A 21,574-nucleotide genomic window follows, 5' to 3' on the forward strand; every position below is an offset into this window, starting at 1 on the left:
TGAATTTGGACTTTTTTTTGTAAAACATCCAAAATCAGAACAGGAAAGGTCATTTTCTACAAAAAAAAGGTCTCTCCTTTCTTTTTGAAAGTGCTGTTTGGAAAAACGTTTTGTAATTTGGGGGAGTAAGGGGCGGTGATCCCCGAGTCCCTCCAATGGTCATCTGGTCATTTGGGGCACCTCTTGTGTGGAGTAGAGGAGTAGCCTAGTGGTTAGTGCAGCAGCCTTTGATCCTAGAGAAGTGGGCTCAATTCTGCTTGAATATGCTCCTAGCACACCCCCTTGAGATTTGGACTCCTTCTGACAGACTTCAGAGAAAGACATCCAAAAAGAGGTTTCAATAATACTGATTTGGACATTTCTGTGAGATAAACATCCAAATGCTGACTTATGTCACTTTTTGGACATCTATCTCTTTTGAAAATGAGCCTGATAGTGGAATTAGAAAAGGTTCCAAGAAGAGTGACCAAAATGATAAAGTGGATGGAACTCCTCTCAAATGAGGAAAGGCTAAAGAGGTTAAGGCTCTTAATCTTGGAAAAGAAGTGGTTGAGGGGAGATATGATTGAGGTCTACAAAATCCTGAGTGGTGTAGAATGAGTAGCAGTTGAAGCAATTTTTTACTCTTTCAAAAAGAACAAAGAAAAGGGGACACTCAATAAAGTTACATGGAAATACTTTTAAAACAAATAGGAAGAAATATTTTTTTTCACTCAATCAATAGTTAAGCTCAGGAACTTGTTGCCAGAGGATGTGGTAAGAGCAGTCAGCATATCTGGTTTTAAAAAAGGTTTGGACAAGTTGCAGGAGGAAAAGTCCATCGTCTGCTATTGAGACAGACATGGGGAAGTCACTGCTTACCCTGGGATTGGTAGCATGGAATCTTGCTACTAATTGGGTTTCTGTGTGAAGGAATAGGGGAAAACAGAAAAACTACTTTCCAAAGAATTTTTTATATATCAGAAAAGGGGAAGCAAAAACAAGTGGCAGTACACACACAAGTATTACAACTAATGGGAGCTTTTTGAATAAATTACAGTGCTGTTACTGTTGTTTGTAGTTTTGAGATAAGTAGTTTCTATCTTTTGACATTTTACTATTTTTTAGTGTTCTATTATTTTGAATTCAATAAAATTATACAAAAATTGAATTGGGCATTGTTAGGTTTGAGGCAATGCTTGATGAATTAAAAAGGAGCTTGGATCTGAAATAGCTGAGGCTATAAAAGATCCCATAATCTGCTGTAATCTTTTGTATTTCAGTGCTCTGTTTTGTGAACTACATTAGCCATAATACTTGTGCGTGTATTGCCACCTGTGTTTGCTTCCAGTATCGGCCTGCTTATTCGACATTGCTGCCTGGATGTCCAACCGCCACCTGAAACTGAACATGGCCAAGACCGAGCTTATTGTCTTCCCACCCAAATCCACTTCCCCTCTCCCTCCACTCTCTATCTCAGTTGATAACACCGTCATCGTCCCCGTCTCATGTGCCCACAACCTCGGAGTCGTCTTCAACTCCTCCCTCTCCTTCTCTGCGCATATCCAGCAGATAGCCAAGACCTGTCGCTTCTTCCTCTATAACATCAGCAAAATTCGCCCTTTCCTCTCTGAGCACACCACCTGAACTCTCATCCACTCTCTCATTACCTCTCGCCTTGACTACTGCAACCTACTCCTCACTGACCTCCCACTTAGCCATCTATCCCCCCTTCAGTCCATTTAGAACTCTGCTGCACATCTTATCTTCTGCCTGGACCGATATACTCATATCACCCCTCTCCTCAAGTCACTTCACTGGCTTCCGATCAGGTACCGCATAGTTCAAGCTTCTCCCACTAACCTACAAATGCACTCGATCTGCAGACCCTCCTTACCTCTCTACCCTCATCTCCCCTTACGTTCCTACCCATAACCTCCACTCTCAAGACAAATCCCTCCTTTCAGTACCCTTCTCCACCCCCACCAACTCCAGGCTCCGCCCTTTCTGCCTTGCCTCACCCCATGCTTGGAATGAACTCCCTGAGCCCATACGCCAGGCCCCATCCCTGCCCATCTTTAAATCCTTGCTCAAAGCCCACCAATGTCACCTTTTTGCCTCCTAACCACTATACCTCTATTCAGAAATACAGACTGCACCAACTTGACATTTCGTCCTTTAGATTGTAAGCTCCTTTGAGCAGGGACTGTCCCTCGTTGTTAAAACTGTACAGCGCTGCGTAACCCTAGTAGCGCTCTAGAAATGTTAAGTAGTAGTAGTATTTGGGTTTCTGCCAGGTACTTGTGACTTGGATTGGCCACTGTTGGAAACAGGATACTGAGCTAGATGGACCACTGCTCTGTTCAGTATAGCTAGTCTTATATTCTTTGTTTGGACCAAGTTTCTTGCCCAGGCCAGTGCTTTGGTCAATCAGTGTTGGCCAATGTACCCCTTTTACAATCAACTAACATAAGCTTTGGCAAATCACTTCTGTTTCTGACTCAATCCTGCCTGTAAACAGAATCGTTTATGGTTTATTCATTTTACTATACCGTCTTAAATTGTGGTTACAAAACAAAAACGGTTTACGTTAATATAAAATCATAATAAAAACAAACATAAAAGAACTCCATCAAATTGATAGGAAAGCAAGTTAAAACAACGATTCTTAAAAAATAAAGAAAACACCAATTTTACTAAAAGCAATGCTGCTCACCTGCTATTTTCATAGATACCAAGATTGATAAGGTATACAATTCTTTCCACCTCTCAAGAGTTGTCGGGGGGGGGGGGGGGGGGGAGTCAAGATGGTGGCAGTGTCTTGAGGAACAGGAGGAGCTCCTGCAGATTTTTTACTTTTTTGTTTAGCTTTCTTTAATAGCTCCGAAGCGCAGGGTAAGGTTCTGACCTACCTGGCTCAGCAGAATTTAGCAGGGCCAGCTCAGCAGACCATCCAGTGCTATGCCCAACCTCTTCCAGTGGTTTCCCCGGGCCAGTCCTCTGCTATGGTTGCCGCTGGTGGAGCAGCAAAAAAAAAAAAAAAACCCAGTCAATCCCAAAAAGCATAAGTTATATCAGATGCCTAGAGAATTGCATAAACCTGTGAAACTTGGTTTACGAAAAGGGAGCAAAGGAAGAGTTCAGTATAGGCTGTATCCACAGCCGAGCTTAATAGTGAGAATAGCTGAGAATGGCTCACTCAAGAAGCGCTATATATCATTAGTGCTCCTAATTTTGTATCCCTTAATTTTATTTTTTTTATATCAAACACTTATTTTATAGTTTATATTTATTTATATATCAATGCAGGATTATGAAAAATTCAATAGGAATCTGTATAATCAAAGTCACATAAATCCATTGACTGAAAACAATTGTCAAAAGGTGTTAAAAAAAAAAGTCCATACACTGACCAAAAAAACAGCACCGGTATATTCAAGAACCCAAAGGAGCAAATTTATCTTAGCTTTGTATTCCGTCGCTATTTCTCTAACTGTGCTAGACATCCAACAGAAATCCCTGTTTCAAGGGACCCCAGTGCTACAGTGACAACAGATCTTCCATTTTGAAATTGCACAGCATGGCAGCATAGTCCTAAAAGGAACAAACCAGGGGCATAGCCATGGGTGGGCCTACGCTCAGCCAGCAGCGGTGTCCCTAAAGTAGCTTCCGCTGGTCGCAGCGATTCCCACATGCTGCCTGCCACTCAACAACCTCCTTGCAGCTAAACGCTAGCCTGGAAGCTTCTCCTCTGCCACAACTTCTGTTTTCTGCCGTATCTTGACTGAGCAGAAAACAGGCTTCTAGGCTCTAGAAATGTTAAGTAGTAGTAGTAGTAGTTAGCGCTTAGCGGCTGCAATGAGATCGTTGAGCACCAGGCAGCATGTAGAAATCGCTGCCGCTAACCCATAGAAGCATGAGAGTTGTGGGTGGGATAGGAAAGAGTAAGGAAGGGGGCAAAAGATGCTGCATGACGGTGAGGGAAGATGGGGGAAAAATGCTGCACAGAGGGCGAGAAGCCTGGGGACAGATGATGTACGGTGGAAGACAAGGGACAAGTGCTGAGGGGGAGGGAACATGGGGGAAAGATACTGCACAGGGGGAGGGAACATGGAAGAAAGATGCTGCACAGGGGGAGGAAACATGGAAGAAAGATGCTGCATGGGGGAGGAGATGCTGCAGGGCAGGAAGAAGGGAGATATGCAGCAAAGGGGTGGAGGGGTGAGAGAAATTTTGCATATGAGGTTGAGAGGAGGGAGACATGCTGCATAGGGAGGGGATAGGTGGCAAGAGAGGGGGAAGTGTTGAACACAGGGGTGAAGAGGAGGAAGAAAGAAATGTTAGACATAGGATAGAGGGGAGAGAGAAATGTTGGACATGATTGTAGAGGGAAGGGAAAGATGCTGCATGGGAAGGGAGAGTTGTTTAACCCAGAACACAAGGGAGGGGGAGACAGAGATGGTGGACAGTGGGAATGAGAGGGGGTGGATGAGGAGGGAGAGGTACACAGGTAGTGGTGAGGAGAGAAAGAGGGAAAAATGTAGTTGAAAAGTAAAAAAAGAGGAGAAGAAGGGTGAGAGGCAGGAACGAGCTAAAAAGGAATGATCAATATGTCAGAAGCAGTAGTAGTGAGGGAAGGCAGGAGAAAGGAGAAAAGACAAATGGACTGCAACCACTTGAAGAATTAGCAGATGACAGACAGGAACGCAGGAAACAGAAATTGGAACCAGCAAGATGGAAAAATAAAATGTCCAGACAACAAAGGTAGAAACAAAGCATTTTATTTTGAATGTTTTAAATGGAATATATTAGCTTTTGGAAATTGGCATAGTAAATGTCTTTGTATTGTGTTCAGTAGAAAAGGAAATGTGTTTCTGTTTTATGTCTCCAGTGTTGCAGTAATGCTAAACTTAACTTCTTGGGGGTTCCCATTCAATTTTTGTCATATTTCTAATTTGTGATCACTTGTTCTGTATTTGGTGAAGGTCTGTTGGAATGATAGTAATGGTAGGTGGGAAATCGAAGGTGAGGCAGAGAGGAGAGGGAATCAGGGAGGAAGGCCTTCCTTTATTTTCTGACCTGGGCCCAAGCAGGTCTAACACCAGTCCTAACCCTTGCTTTATAGCTGGTGAGGATCCCCAAACATCCACAGCTAAGGACTTCCTCCAAAGACAGCCAGAACTCCCTTCTACCAAGCTCTGCAGTTGGCAACAGCATCTTTGAACCATCGACAACTAAGCTTGTGTGGGGTGCCGGCATCAGTGGCTTAGGGTCATTGTTGCTGCCTGCCAAGCTTGGTAAAAGAGAGTTCTGGCCACCTTCTGAGAAGGTCTTCAGCTGACAGAGCTTGGGGATCCTCATTAGCTAAAATATTTATATTTTGAAGTGGGGGTAGGGTGGGGCAGGGAAATTTTTGTGCCCACCCAAAACTGGCTGTCTGGCTACGCCACTGGAACAAACTTCCATAAAACGTACTGACATCACTAAATTGACACAATTCTGACACCAATCAAATAGCAGCATTCCATTCAATATAATTATTCAATCTAGTGGGAGCCAAAGAATCTAATTAAAAAATCCAGTATTTTGTTTTCGCAAAGCTAAATAAGCCTCACGATCCCCTTGTAACTGCTGAGACTTGTTCTATGATCAACCATTGCATGTCAACAAAATTATGATTAAACTCAATGCAAAATGGCTGACCATAGCTGATAAAACTCTGTTCTTTAATCTACTGCAGTGTTCATTCAGCCTTTGTCTAATTGTCCTGATAGTTCATCCCACATATAACATTAAACAGGGTCAAATGACACTACCTGAAGAACAGTCTGTAGTAGCTCTCAACCTGTAGCTTTTTTGAGTAGTGGGATGATACCAAATAGAACAAGTTATGGACATAGGTCAAGCTTTGCAACATCCACAGGGTTTATGGCTCATGGAATCAAGTTTTTATCCTCAAATTCTGACATACAAGTGGAAGACACCAGATAATTAGAAAAATTTCTTCCTCTGGAAAACGCTACACAGGGGCCATGGCAGAACACCTGATATAGCTGAAGAATATGCCAATGTTTATAGATACTACGTGCAATAGCAGATGATTTATCAGAATGAGATAGAACACATTTGTTCCTCCTGTGGTTCTTTCTAAGTATATTTCAACAGTAATTTTGGATTGGCATAGCGTGCATGACGGTAAACCTGACGCACTGCCTTAGAGGGATATTCCTTAGGCAGAAACCATTGACTCAATAAATAGGCTTGCTGTTAAAACTCCCTTAAAGAGCTACAAATTCTCCTAATTTGAAGGAACTGACTAAAGGAACAGCTCTCTTCATTTGGCATGGATGACAACTGGAATATTGCAAGTAATTATTTCTGTCCATAGACTTTCGATATACTGTAGTAGTTAATCGATTCTGATCTTTTGAGACAGTAGTATCCAAAAATGAAACCTTTTTCAGTATAAGAAACTGTAAACTATAAATTCATCCAAGGAATTAATCCAAGTCACAAAATCTTTTAATGCTGTTCCGATGATGGACATATGTTGTCAATAAATCTGAGGTTCAGGAACAGCACCTGGCACTGGAAGGAGAACAGGTGGCTCCAGGAAGAGGAGAAACTGCCTTGCAGCAGCCAGAGCTGCGTGAGGGTGGCCCAGTTTTGTTGGCTGTGGTTACCAGTTCCAGGAATGGGACTCAAGAGTCCTCTGGTACCTCAGGTATGTTGCTATCTTTACAATTTGGCAGATGCTGGTGAAAATAGACTCTGGGATTACTGAATGTTCTTTGAATTTATCCTCTTTGGTTAATACTGTTGGGCAATTGTCTCAGAAGTTACAACTCAAAAGCTGCAGAATGATGTATCAGAGGTGCAGGTCAAGATTCAAGAAAACCAGCAAGTGGTTAGCGAGCTCGTTAAGGATAAACTTATGATGCACAGAAAATTGGAGCAAGTCGAAAATTACCTAAGACATTTAAATTTACAAATTTTGAATTTTCCTAAGATTTATGGACGAACTCCAATGATTACATGGAAGAACTTTTTGGTACAAGCTTTTGGGATGAGAGATACATCTTTTCCTCCAGTTAATAAGGTCTACTATTTGCCTCAGAGAAGAATTAGGATTGAGTCTAATAATCAAAAAGTTCATGATACTTCTGCAATATTTGAATCTTCTACTGAGGAAATCCAGGAAAGAGCTACGTTATTGGTGAGCTTCGTCCTTGAACAAAATTTAAACCTTGTTCTGAGACTATATTTTCGTAATCCAGATTTGCAATATCTGGGACAAAGAATATGGATATACCCTGATGTGGCTAGAGCCACACTGGAGAGACATAAATTGTTTCTAGCCATGTGGCAAGAAAATGTCTTTGGGTGCTTTATTCTTTTTATGTTATCCTTGCAAGTGTTTGGTGAAATATCTGAATGCTCAGTGTATATATATATATATTTTTTTACTAGGCCACTCCATGACCCTAATGTGCTTCTTCCTGAGCCACTCCTTTGTGGCCTTGGCTGTATGTTTTGGGTCATTGTCGTGCTGGAAGACCCAGCCACGACCCTTTTTAAGGCCCTGGCGGAGGGAAGGAGGTTGTCACTCAGAATTGTACGGTACATGGCCCATCCATTCTCCCATTGATGCGGTGGGAAGTAGTCCTGTGCCCTTAGCAGAGAAACACCCCCAAACATAACATTTCACCTCCATGCTTGACAGTGGGGACGGTGTTCTTTGGGTCATAGGCAGGCATTTCTCTTCTCCAAACACGGCGATTGAGTCATGCCAAAGAGCTCAATTTTTGTCTCATCTGACCACCAGCACTTCTCCCAATCACTCTCGGCATCATCCAGGTTGTTCACTGGCAAACTTCAGACGGGCCGCACATGTGCCTTCCGGAGCAGGGGGACCTTGCGGCAACTGCAGGTTGCAATCGTTATGTCGTAATGTGTTACCAATGGTTGTCGTGGTGACAGTGGTCCAGCGCCTTGCGATCATTGACAAGTTCCCCCCTTGTAGTTGTAGGCTGATTTTAACCTTCCTCATGATCAAGGATACGCCACGAGGTGAGATTTGGCGTGGAGCCCCAGATCTTTGTCGATTGACAGTCATTTTGTACTTCTTCCATTTTCTTACTATGGCACCAACAGTTGTCTCCTTCTCGCCCAGCGTCTTACTGATGGTTTTGTAGCCCATTCCAGCCTTGTGCAGGTGTATGATCTTGTCCCTGACATCCTTAGACAGCTCCTTGCTCTTGGCCATTTTGTAGAGGTTAGAGTCTGACTGATTCACTGAGTCTGTGGACGGTGTCTTTCATACAGGTGACCATTGCCGACAGCTGTCTGTCATGCAGGTAACGAGTTGATTTGGAGCATCTACCTGATCGTAGGCCAGATCTTTACTGGTTGGTGGGGGATCAAATACTTATTTCCCTCTGCAGAATGCAAATAAATTCATATACTAGACCAATTACATTTCTTGATTTAAAGACATTGTCCATAGCAACTGCCTCCGCCTGTTGTTGAAACTTAATGATTTATTTTATTTATTTAATGATGTAGGGTAGTAGTTGGTTGTTAATGTATTTTCCTTTTTTACCCCACTTTTACTTAAGTACTCCAATTATACTAACTCTGCCCCACATTGTATTGTGGGCTAAACTGAAATATCAGGGATTTTGATTTTCTCTTGTAAAATTATTTTTGGATTACTACTTTCCCCTGTAATTTCTGTAAGCATGATTACTTGTGATGATTATGTTTAAATTCTATTAAAAAAAAAAAAGTTCTGATCCCTGGGAGAGCAGTTCCATTGTTAAAGTTTTGTGGTCTAGATCCTTGGTCTATACTCCCAGTCCTTGAGGGCCATCAACATGTGAGGTTTCAGGACATCCTTAATGAATATGCACAAAAGATATGCATGCCTATCACCTCCATTGTATGCAAATCTCTCTTGCATACTCATAAAAGGTATACTGAAAGCCTGACCAACTGGCAACTCTTGAGGACTGGGAGTGAATACCACTGATGTAGATGCTGGAGCAATCCTTCCCTAATAAGAGTACTTAAAGGACTAGTGGGAACAGCATATAACAGCAAAGGGAGGAAGTAAAGAAATTTGAAGACGATGACCTCTTGTGTTTCATCAGAATAGTGCAATGAAAATTAATTTTTATATCATTTGGTTTGCCCTGGGGCTCATTGTCAACATCTAAACAAAACTACTCTGGTATGCAAAATAAAATAAGAGACTTTGCCAAGGAGGCCGGCTTATGTTGAGTTTTATACCTGTATATAGCAAAATCTATCTACACTGGGAGAAAAAGAAACAGAAAATTCCTTCTTATGCTTTTCTGCTCACAGGTCATTACATACACATTTTTCAATTTTGTCATTTAATTCACAAAAGTATGTACAGTGACAATTTTCCTTACATTTTTACTTACATTTTGTTGTAGGCAAATTATTTCTTTATTTTTTTTACATAAAAAGTTCAGTAAAAATTGAATAAAGTAAAATGATTTAAGCAAAAAAAAAAAAAAAAAATCAATCTTATCAACAAAGCACAAGGCTGCCAGGGGTTGGGGGGGTGGGGGGGAAGAGAGATAAAGAGAGAAAAATGCACTGGTAGGGTGGGAGATGAACACAAGGCAGCTGGTTGTGAAGTATATACATGATAACAGAATAAAACCTTGCAAGAGAACAGCACTACCCTTACAAAGTGTTCCCGTGATAACCAGCGGGTGGACTATAAGCACAAATTTTTTTTTTCAATATATTCACATATACGTTAAACTATAATACAGATTCTGGACTCACACACACACACACTCACAAAGGTTGCGCATGAGATACTGCGCATTCCAGCACCACCACTGTTTGGGACCCAGGTGGACTGATGGGGAGGGAAGGATTTCAGATAGGATGGGGCAAAAAAGCAAAACCCTCTGGAAAAATGTCATCCTTTTCCTGTGCCCCTCCTTCCCCTATCCCTGTTCTATAACCGTGTAATCAGGGACACACAGAAAAACACACTTCTGTGTTATTCAGGTCTTAGAATCATAAGATACTGTCAACGTGAAGTTCCCTGGAAGATGAACTGCTCCTTCTAAAGGATCATCGGATTCTTGTCCCTCAGGTCCAAACAGTTTTGTTTTAGTTCATTGAATTCATGTGTCTGTTTTGGGGCAAAAACCAAAGGTTACTCCATGTCCATGTCTTCTTTGGGCCTGTAAACAGATCCAAATTTCTGCATGTATTTTTTGATGTACTCCTTGGTTTTGTGTTTCACATTCTCATTGCACTCCAAGTCTTCAGGGTTTTTGCAGTACTTGAGCTCCTTGTTCATGACGCCATGGGTCAGCTGAAAAAGAGACAGAGTGAGTTCAGGAGAGCTTGATCCAAAGGACCCAGAAATAATACTGCAATGCTACCTTGGAGTTTCTCTCACCAAAAGGATGCTTATGCTTTCCTCTCTGAATATGAAAATCACATTTATTTTTGCAAATATCACTTGACAGGTAGAATTCAATTAGCCCAGGGGTAGGCAACTCTGGTCCTCGAGAGCTGCAGGCAGGTCAGGTTTTCAGGATATCCACAATGAATATGCAGGAGATAGATTTGCAAGCACTGCCTCCTTGGTATGCAAATCTATCTCCTGCATATTCATTATGGATATCCTGAAAACCTGACCTGCCTGTAGCTCTCGAAGACTGGAATTGCCTACCTCTGAATTAGCCTAATTAACTTGGTATCAAGACTTTCCACTTTCAAGTTTGAAATGCCTGCAGTTCCTTCAAAATATGGTGGCTAGGCTTCCAACAGGTGCCAAGTCTAACAAACATTATCAGTCCTATTTTGAAAGAGTTGCATTGGTTGCCTGTTGAATGTCACTTGAAGTTCAAGGTCCTGTTTCCACCTTTTCCCAATAGCAATGCTTCAACTCTTGGTGGAATCGCTGTTATGCATCAGAAAAATCTAAGGTCATCCCAACAAGGATTGTTACCCACCTCGAGTATGCTCCATTAAACCAGTGATTACCAGGATGAGGATATTTAGCTACTGCATTCCCCATCTTGGAATAGTGTTTGTATTGAGTTTTGGCTGGAAATCAAGTCTTTATTATTCTACAGCAAATTAAAATCTTGACTGTCTGAACAAGCCTACAGCAGCAAGAACATGGGCCAATATCTGCTGGCTCTTGTGAGTTTTCAAGGATTATTATGCTTTAATATTGTTTGTGTTAGACTATTTTTATTTATAATTTATTCTGAGGTATATAGGGAAAATCAAGAAATTTAATTTAAAAAAAATAAAATAAATTCAACTACAGAATTAACTCTTCCCACCACTCAAAGAAATGGAAAACTTCATAAGCAGATTACGTTTCTCTCTCTATATTTTTTTTCCCACTGTATTCAAACCACTAGAGAAAAACTATCATCACTACTAAGATATGTTCCATAACGGCAGCATGAGTGAATCAGTTTTGTCCTATGAAATTGTTCAGTCTCTAAAGTCAGTGTATTAAATATGGTAGCACAGATCCCTTTCATACACAAGACCGCTCATATAAAAAAATTCACAGTGATACCACTAAAGGAATCAGACTGCACAAAACAGCATTATATAAGTTTGTTCAACTGCAAAAGCAGAACAAATCTATTATAACGGTTGGTGCTGTCATACTGAAACCATTTAAATACAATGCATATAGAGCCCAATTTCAAATTTGGGTACGCATCACAAAGAGATTAGATACACTCCTTTATGCCAACAGATATACAGTATTTATTTATTGCATTTTTGAAGGAATTCTCTCAACGCGGTGTACCGCAAGTCAAATATAAGCAACAAACAATTACAGCAGTATAAATATTCAAATAACAAAATAAAGGATGGCATAGTATGCAACATTACAATGTCAACACAATAAGCAAAAAAACATTTTAATAGACAGCATAGGGTATAAGCAAAGATGGAACGTACAGATAGATAAGAGTAACAGGAGTTAGAAAATAAGGGAACTAATTTAAAGGAAGTTGCACATAAGGTCAGAAAGGTGCTTCAATATTATCTTACCTAGGGTAGGAATGCATAAACATGTCCTGTTATAGTATGTGCAGACGGTGTCAATCTTAGTCTTACTGCAGCATTCTGAATCAACTGGAACTGGTGCAGACCCTCTGTTGTCACACCAATATAGCGTGCATTTCAGTAATCTAGTATTGATGTTATCATGGCATGCACAACTGTGACAAGACTTGCCTTCTCAATGTAAGGAGAGAGGCAGCGTAGTTGTCGCAAAGTATAGAAGCAGCTATTGAAGATTGCTTGGATTTGGGGGATTAACTAACAACAGTGTTGAGTCTAGCTGTATTCCAAGGTTCCTGACTTGTGATTTGAACGGAGCAAAGATACTTACCTGTAGCAGGTATTCTCCGAGGACAGCAGGCTTCTTACTCTCACAAGTGGGTAGACACTTATCCGTGTCACCTGGCCCAGCAAATCTGCCACAGAAAGAACCAGAGCTTTAAAGAGCGTGAGCCACGCTCCAGCGCTCATGCCTTCTTGCTTGCCGCGCGAACGTGTCTGCCTTAGTTTAATACAAAAGCAAAAATCAAATAAAAACATGCAAATAGACAACTCCAAGGGGAGGTGGGCGGGATTTTGAGAATAAGAAGCCTTCTGTCCTCAGAGAATACCTGCTACAGGTAAATATCTTCGCTTTTTCCGAGGACAAGCAGGATTGCTTATTCACTCAAGTGGGGAATCCCTAGCATTCAGGCTCACCCAAAACAAAAAACATTGGTCAACTGGGCCTCGCAACTATATACAAACTAGATGAGAGTGGAGCCTGGAACAGAATAAAACAGGAGTGGATTTGGATTCTAGACCCCAAACAGATTGTGCAACAGTGACTGCCCAAACCAACTGTCGCATCAGGTATCCTGCTCAAGTCAGTAGTGAGATGTGAATGTGTGGACTGAAGACCAGGCCGCAGCTTTGCAAATCTCCTCAACGGAGGCGGACTTCAAGTGGGCTACCGACGCAGCCATGGCTCTGACATTATGAGCCGTGACAGGACCCTCCAAGGTCAGCCCAGCCTGGGCATAAGCGAAGGAAATGCAATCTACCATCTACCAGCCAATTGGATACAGTGCGTTTCTCGAAGGCGACCCCCATCCTGTTGTGATCAAACGAAACAAAAAGCTGGGCGGTCTGAAGGGCTTTGTCCATTCCATGTAAAAGGCCAACGCTTTCTTGCAGTCCACGGTGTGCAAGCTGCTTTCGCCAGGATGGGCATGAGGTCGGGGAAAATATGTTGGCAAGACAATCAACTGGTTCAGATGGCACCATCTTTGGGTTCGGGCGGAGGATTACTCTGTTGTGATGAAACTTAGTATAAAGTGCATCCACTAAGGCCTGAAGCTCACTGACATGAATTCAACGGCTCAAAAAGAGCTTTCACCAGCTGAGTGAGAACGACATTGAGATCCCATGACACCGGCAGAGGTTTGACAGGGGGCTTTGAGAAAAACAATCCTCTCGTGAAGCGAACAGCTAAAGGCTGTCCAGAGACGGGCTTACCCTCTACATGTTGATAAGCACTAATTGCACTAAGGTGAACCTTGAGTTGGTCTTGAGACTAGACTTGGACAAGTGTAGAAGATATTTAAGCAGGGTCTGTGTAGAACAAGTAAGGGGATCTAGGGCCCTGCTCTCACACCAGACAGCAAACCCCCTCCATTTAAAAGAGTAATACCGCTTAGTGGAATCTTTCCTGGAAGCCAGCAAGACCCGGGGAGCCACCCTCCAAAAGATGCAAGGAAGCAAATTCTAGGCTCTCAACATCCAAGCCGTGAGAGCCAGAGACTGGAGGTCGGGATGTAGAAGTGACCCCTCATTCTGTGTAATGAGGGTCGGAAAACACTCCAATCTCCACGGTTCTTCAGAGGACAATTCCAGAAGAAGACGGCCAGTATGGTGTGATCAGAATCATGGTTCTATGGTCTTGCTTGAGTTTCAACAAAGCGAATGCTACATACCTGTAGAAGGTATTCTCCGAGGACAGCAGGCTGATTGTTCTCACTGATGGGTGACGTCCACGGCAGCCCCTCCAATCGGAACACTTCCTAGCAAAGTCCTTTGCTAGTCCTCGCGCACCGATGCGCACCGCGCATGCGCGGCCGTCTTCCCGCCTGAACCAGCTCGTGCCGGCCAGTCTCATATGTAGCAAGACAAAGAGAAGGGAAGACACAACTCCAAAGGGGAGGTGGGCGGGTTTGTGAGAACAATCAACCTGCTGTCCTCGGAGAATACCTTCTACAGGTATGTAGCATTCGCTTTCTCCGAGGACAAGCAGGCTGCTTGTTCTCACTGATGGGGTATCCCTAGCCCCCAGGCTCACTCAAAACAACAACCATGGTCAATTGGGCCTCGCAACGGCGAGGACATAACTGAGATTGACCTAAAAAATTTACCACAAAATTTACCACAAAATTATTCAGGGTCGTCAAGTCGCAGGAGGAATGTGAACAATTACAGGAGGACCTTGCGAGACTGGGAGAATGGGCGTGCAAGTGGCAGATGAAGTTCAATGTTGACAAGTGCAAAGTGATGCATGTGGGGTAAGAGGAACCCGAATTATAGCTACGTCTTGCAAGGTTCCGCGTTAGGAGTTACGGATCAAGAAAGGGATCTGGGTGTCGTCGTCGATGATACGCTGAAACCTTCTGCTCAGTGTGCTGCTGCGGCTAGGAAAGCGAATAGAATGTTGGGTGTTATTAGGAAGGGTATGGAGTCCAGGTGTGCGGATGTTATAATGCCGTTGTATCGCTCCATGGTGCGACCGCACCTGGAGTATTGTGTTCAATACTGGTCTCCGTATCTCAAAAAAGATATAGTAGAATTGGAAAAGGTACAGCGAAGGGCGACGAAAATGATAGTGGGGATGGGACGACTTTCCTATGAAGAGAGGCTGAGAAGGCTAGGGCTTTTCAGCTTGGAGAAGAGACGGCTGAGGGGAGATATGATAGAAGTGTATAAAATAATGAGTGGAATGGATCGGTGGATGTGAAGCGACTGTTCACGCTATCCAAAAATACTAGGACTAGAGGGCATGAGTTGAAGCTACAGTGTGGTAAATTTAAAACGAATCGGAGAAAATTTTTCTTCACCCAACGTGTAATTAGACTCTGGAATTCGTTGCCGGAGAACGTGGTACGGGCGGTTAGCTTGACGGAGTTTAAAAAGGGGTTAGATAGATTCCTAAAGGACAAGTCCATAGACCGCTATTAAATGGACTTGGAAAAATTCCGCATTTTTAGGTATAACTTGTCTGGAATGTTTTTACGTTTGGGGAGCGTGCCAGGTGCCCTTGACCTGGATTGGCCACTGTCGGTGACAGGATGCTGGGCTAGATGGACCTTTGGTCTTTCCCAGTATGGCACTACTTATGTACTTATGTAGAGTGCAGCCTGGAACAGAACAAACATGGGCCTAGGAGGGTGGAGTTGGATTCTAAACCCTGAACAGATTCTGAAGTACTGACTGCCCGAACCGACTGTCGCGTCGGGTATCCTGCTGCAGGCAGTAATGAGATGTGAATGTGTGGACAGATGACCACGTCGCAGCTTTGGAAATCTCTTCAATAGTGGCTGACTTCAAGTGGGCTACCGACGCTGCCATGGCTCTAACATTATGAGCCGTGACATGACCCTCAAGAGCCAGCCCAGCCTGGGCGTAAGTGAAGGAAATGCAATCTGCTAGCCAATTGGATATGGTGCGTTTTCCCACAGCCACTCCCCTCCTGTTGGGATCAAAAGAAACAAACAATTGGGCGGACTGTCTGTTGGGCGGTGTCCGCTCCAGGTAGAAGGCCAATGCTCTCTTGCAGTCCAATGTGTGCAGCTGACGTTCAGCAGGGCAGGAATGAGGACGGGGAAAAAATGTTGGCAAGACAATTGGCTGGTTCAGATGGAACTCCGACACAACCTTTGGCAAGAACTTAGGGTGAGTGCGGAGGACTACTCTGTTATGATGAAATTTAGTGTAAGGGGCCTGGGCTACCAGGGCCTGAAGCTCACTGACTCTACGAGCTAAAGTAACTGCCACCAAGAAAATGACCTTCCAGGTCAAGTACTTCAGATGGCAGGAATTCAGTGGCTCAAAAGGAGGTTTCATCAGCTGGGTGAGAACGACATTGAGATCCCATGACACTGTAGGAGGCTTGACAGGGGGCTTTGACAAAAACAAACCTCTCATGAAGCGAACAACTAAAGGCTGTCCTGAGATCGGCTTACCTTCCACACGGTAATGGTATGCACTGATTGCACTAAGGTGAACCCTTACAGAGTTGGTCTTGAGACCAGACTCAGACAGGTGCAGAAGGTATTCAAGCAGGGTCTGTGTAGGACAAGAGCGAGGATCTAGGGCCTTGCTGTCACACCAGACGGCAAACCTCCTCCACAGAAAGAAGTAACTCCTCTTAGTGGAATCTTTCCTGGAAGCAAGCAAGATACGGGAGACACCCTCTGACAGACCCAAAGAGGCAAAGTCTACGCTCTCAACATCCAGGCCGTGAGAGCCAGGGACCGGAGGGTGGAAGCGCCCCTTCGTCCTGTGTGATGAGGGTCGGAAAACACTCCAATCTCCACGGTTCTTCGGAGGACAACTCCAGAAGAAGAGGGAACCAGATCTGACGCGGCCAAAAGGGAGCAATCAGAATCATGGTGCCTCGGTCTTGCTTGAGTTTCAACAAAGTCTTCCCCACCAGAGGTATGGGAGGATAAGCATACAACAGACCCTCCCCCCAGTCCAGGAGGAAGGCATCCGATGCCAGCCTGCCGTGGGCCTGAAGCCTGGAACAGAACTGAGGGACTTTGTGGTTGGCTTGAGATGCGAAGAGATCTACCAAGGGGGTGCCCCACACTTGGAAGATCTGCCGCACTACACAGGAATTGAGCGACCACTCGTGAGGTTGCATAATCCTGCTCAACCTGTCGGACAGACTGTTGTTTACGCCTGCCAGATATGTGGCTTGGAGCACCATGTCGTGACGGCGAGCCCAGAGCCACATGCTGACGGCTTCCTGACACAGGGGGCGAGATCCGGTGCCCCCCTGCTTGTTGACGTAATACATGGCAACCTGGTTTGTCTGTCTGAATTTGGATAATTTGGTGGGACAGCCGATCTCTGAAAGCCTTCAGAGCGTTCCAGATCGCTCGTAACTCCAGAAGATTGATCTGCAGATCGCGTTCCTGGAAGGACCAGCTTCCTTGGGTGTGAAGCCCATCGACATGAGCTCCCCACCCCAGGAGAGACGCATCCGTGGTCAGCACTTTTTGTGGCTGAGGAATTTGGAAAGGACGTCCCAGAGTCAAATTGGACCAAATCGTCCACCAATACAGGGATTTGAGAAAACTCGTGGACAGGTAGATCACGTCTTCTAGATCCCCAGCAGCCTGAAACCACTGGGAAGCTAGGGTCCATTGGGCAGATCTCATGTGAAGGCGGGCCATGGGAGTCACATGAACTGTGGAGGCCATGTGGCCCAGCAATCTCAACATCTGCCGAGCTGTGATCTGCTGGGACACTCGCACCCGCGAGACGAGGGACAACAAGTTGTTGGCTCTCGTCTCTGGGAGATAGGTTCGAGCCGTCCGAGAATCCAGCAGAGCTCCTATGAATTCGAGTTTCTGCACTGGGAGAAGGTGGGACTTTGGATAATTTATCACAAACCCCAGTAGCTCCAGGAGGCGAATAGTCATCTGCATGGACTGCAGGGCTCCTGCCTCGGATGTGTTCTTCACCAGCCAATCGTCGAGATATGGGAACACATGTACCCCCAGTCTGCGAAGTGCCGCTGCTACTACAGCCAAGCACTTCGTGAACACTCTGGGCGCAGAGGCGAGCCCAAAGGGTAGCACACAGTACTGGAAGTGACGTGTGCCCAGCTGAAATCGCAGATACTGTCTGTGAGCTGGCAGTATCGGGATGTGCGTGTAGGCGTCCTTCAAGTCCAGAGAGCATAGCCAATCGTTTTGCTGAATCATGGGGAGAAGGGTGCCCAGGGAAAGCATCCTGAACTTTTCTTTGACCAGATATTTGTTCAGGGCCCTTAGGTCTAGGATGGGACGCATCCCCCCTGTTTTCTTTTCCACAAGGAAGTACCTGGAATAGAATCCCAGCCCTTCTTGCCCGGATGGCAGGGGCTCGACCGCACTGGCGCTGAGAAGGGCGGAGAGTTCCTCTGCAAGTACCTGCTTGTGTTGGAAGCTGTAGGATTGAGCTCCCGGTGGACAATTTGGAGGTTTTGAGGCCAAATTGAGGGTGTATCCTTGCCGGACTATTTGCAGAACCCACTGATCGGAGGTTATGAGAGGCCACCTTTGGTGAAAAGCTTTCAACCTCCCTCCGACTGGCAGGTCGCCCGCCACTGACACTTGGATGTCGGCTATGCTCTGCTGGAGCCAGTCAAAAGCTCGTCCCTTGCTTTTGCTGGGGAGCCGAGGGGCCTTGCTGAGGCGCACGCTGCTGACGAGAGCGAGCGCACTGGGGCTTAGCCTGGGCCGCAGGCTGTCGAGAAGGAGGATTGTACCTACGCTTACCAGAAGAGTAGGGAACAGTCTTCCTTCCCCCCAAAAATCTTCTACCTGTAGAGGTAGAGGCTGAAGGCTGCCGGCGGGAGAACTTGTCGAATGCGGTGTCCCGCTGGTGGAGTTGCTCTACCACCTGTTCGACTTTTTCTCCAAAAATATAGTCCGCACGGCAAGGCGAGTCCGCAATCCGCTGCTGGATTCTATTCTCCAGGTCGGAGGCACGCAGCCATGAGAGTCTGCGCATCACCACACCTTGAGCAGCGGCCCTGGACGCAACATCAAAGGTGTCATACACCCCTCTGGCCAGGAATTTCCTGCACGCCTTCAGCTGCCTGACCACCTCCTGAAATGGCTTGATTGCTCAGGGGGGAGCTTGTCCACCAAGCCCGCCAACTGCCGCACATTGTTCTGCATGTGTATGCTCGTGTAGAGCTGGTACGACTGAATTTTGGCCACGAGCATAGAGGAATGGTAGGCCTTCCTCCCAAAGGAGTCCAAGGTTCTAGAGTCCTTGCCCGGGGGCGCCGAAGCATGCTCCCTAGAACTCTTGGCCTTCTTTAGGGCCAAATCCACAACTCCAGAGTCATGAGGCAACTGAATGCGCATCAGCTCTGGGTCCCCATGGATTCGGTACTGGGACTCAATCTTCTTGGGAATGTGGGGATTACTTAATGGCTTGGTCCAGTTCGCCAGCAATGTCTTTTTGAGGACATGATGCATGGGTACTGTGGACGCTTCCTTAGGTGGAGAAGGATAGTCCAGGAGCTCAAACATTTCAGCCCTGGGCTCGTCCTCCACAACCACCGGGAAGGGGATGGCCGTAGACATCTCCCGGACAAAGGAAGCGAAAGACAGACTCTCGGGAGGAGAAAGCTGCCTTTCAGGAGAGGGATCAGAAGGAAGACCCTCAGACTCCTCGTCAGAGAAATATCTGATGTCTTCCTCTTCTTCCCACGAGGCCTCACCCTCGGTGTCAGACACAAGTTCACGGACCTGTGTCTGCAACCGTGCCCGGCTCGACTCTGTGGAACCACGGCCACGGTGGGAGCGTCGAGAGGTAGACTCCCTCGCCCGCACCGGCGAAGCTCCCTCCGCCGACGTAGTCGGGGAGCCTTCCTGGGAGGCGACCGCAGTCGATACTGCACGCGGTACCGATGCCGGAGACCTCACCCCGGGCAAAGGGCCAGCCGGCGCCTCACTCAACAGTACCGGTGGCGCAAGCACCCCCGGTACCGGAGGGGTAGGGCGCAACAGCTCTCCCAGGATCTCTGGGAGAACGGCTCTCGTTCAGAGCGGCTGCAGAAAAAGGCATGGAAGTCGATGCAGGCGTCGATGTCAGAGTCTGTTCCGGGCGTGGAGGCTGTTCCGGGCTGTCCAAAGGGGAGCACATCGACACCTCTTGAACGGAGGGCGAGCGGTCCTCTCGGTGCCGATGCCTACTGGGTGCCGACTCCCTCGGCGACCCAGAGCTTTCGGTGCCGACACGGGAAGGAGACCGGTGACGATGCTTCTTCGACTTCTTGGAACGAAGCATGTCACTGGAGCTTCCCGGCACCGACGAGGAGGACGTAGAATCCAGCCGTCTCTTCCTCGGGGCCAAGGCCGAAGGAGGTCGGTCTCGGGGGGGCTGTACCGCAGGAGCCCTCAGGGTGGGGGGAGACCCACCCGAAGGCTCACCGCCACCAGCAGGGGAATGGACAGCCCTCACCTGCACTCCAGACGAAGCACCACCCTCCGACGACATCAGCAGACGAGGAGGTCTCGATACCACCGACGCCGACTTCTGATGACGCCCCGATGCAGAGGGCCGATGCCTCGATGCACTCGGGGACGAAGATGAAGGTCCAGGCGCCGACGACGTCGATGCAGTCGATACTCCCGGTGCCGATGCCGACGAAGAGCCCGAGAATAAAACGTTCCACTGGGCCAATCTCGCTACCTGAGTCCGCTGTTGTAAAAGGGAACACAGACTACAGGCCTGCGGGCGGTGCCCAGCCCCCAGACACTGAAGACACGACGCGTGCCTGTCAGTGAGCGAGATTACCCGGGCGCACTGGGTGCACTTCTTGAAGCCGCTGGAAGACTTCGATGTCATGGGCGGAAAAATCGCGCCGGCGAGATCAAAACTCAAAATGGCGAAAAAGGCACCGCAAAAGTTAGGGGGAAGAAAAACTTCGACCGAGGCCTAAATAGGGTCTACCCCGACGACGAAAGAAAACTTACCGGGGCAAAAACTGGAAGTATGGGAAGGGAGAAGACCATAAAGGTCTCCTTCCGACACCTTTTTTTTTTTTTTTTGAAAGACACAGTCGATAAACGACGCGCGAGGTCAACTTTGGGGCGCGAACGGCGAAACACGACCGTACCGAGCGCGGACAAAAGAAGACTGGCCGGCACGAGCCGGTTCGGGCGGGAAGACGGCCGCGCATGCGCGGTGCGCATCGGCGCGCGAGGACTAGCAAAGGACTTTGCTAGGAAGTGTTCCGATTGGAGGGGCTGCCGTGGACGTCACCCATCAGTGAGAACAAGCAGCCTGCTTGTCCTCGGAGAAAGTATTTTCCACTAGAGGTATTGGAGGATATGCATACAGAAGGCCTGTCCCCCAATGAAGAAGGAAGGCATCTGACGCTAGTCTGTCATCGACCTGAAGCCTGGAACAGAACTGAGGGTCCTTGTGGTTGATCTGAGTGGGAAAAAGATCCACCAAGGATGTGCTCCACACTCGGAAGATCTTGCTGGCTGTGCCCATATGAAGAGACTACTTGTGCGGTTGCATTATCCTGCTCAGCTTGTCGGCCAGATTGTTGTTTACGCCCGCCAGACAAATGACTTGGAGAAACATGCTGTACTGGCGAGCCCAATGCCACTTCTGGCAGCATCCTGACACAGACGGCGAGATCTGGTGCCCCCTGCTTGTTGGTTTGAATTAGAATAATTTGATAAGACAGATGATCTCTGAAAGCCCTTAGAGCGTTCCAGATCACTTGAAG

At 46.3% G+C, this 21,574-nt stretch overlaps 1 protein-coding gene across 1 annotated transcript in view; it reads right to left on the reverse strand.

Moving 5' to 3' along the window:
• Positions 1–9,360: 9,360 nt before the first annotated feature.
• The window catches only part of SETD2 (SET domain containing 2, histone lysine methyltransferase), a 482,526-nt gene continuing 470,312 nt past the window's right edge, over positions 9,361–21,574 (reverse strand). Inside the window, 1 exon segment of the mRNA XM_030196916.1 lies at positions 9,361–10,345. Within this exon segment, the coding sequence (XP_030052776.1) occupies positions 10,184–10,345 (162 nt within the window). The 3' untranslated portion in view covers positions 9,361–10,183.

The sequence above is a fragment of the Microcaecilia unicolor genome, chromosome 1, assembly GCF_901765095.1.
Source record: "Microcaecilia unicolor chromosome 1, aMicUni1.1, whole genome shotgun sequence".
NCBI classification, from domain to species: Eukaryota; Metazoa; Chordata; class Amphibia; order Gymnophiona; family Siphonopidae; genus Microcaecilia; species Microcaecilia unicolor.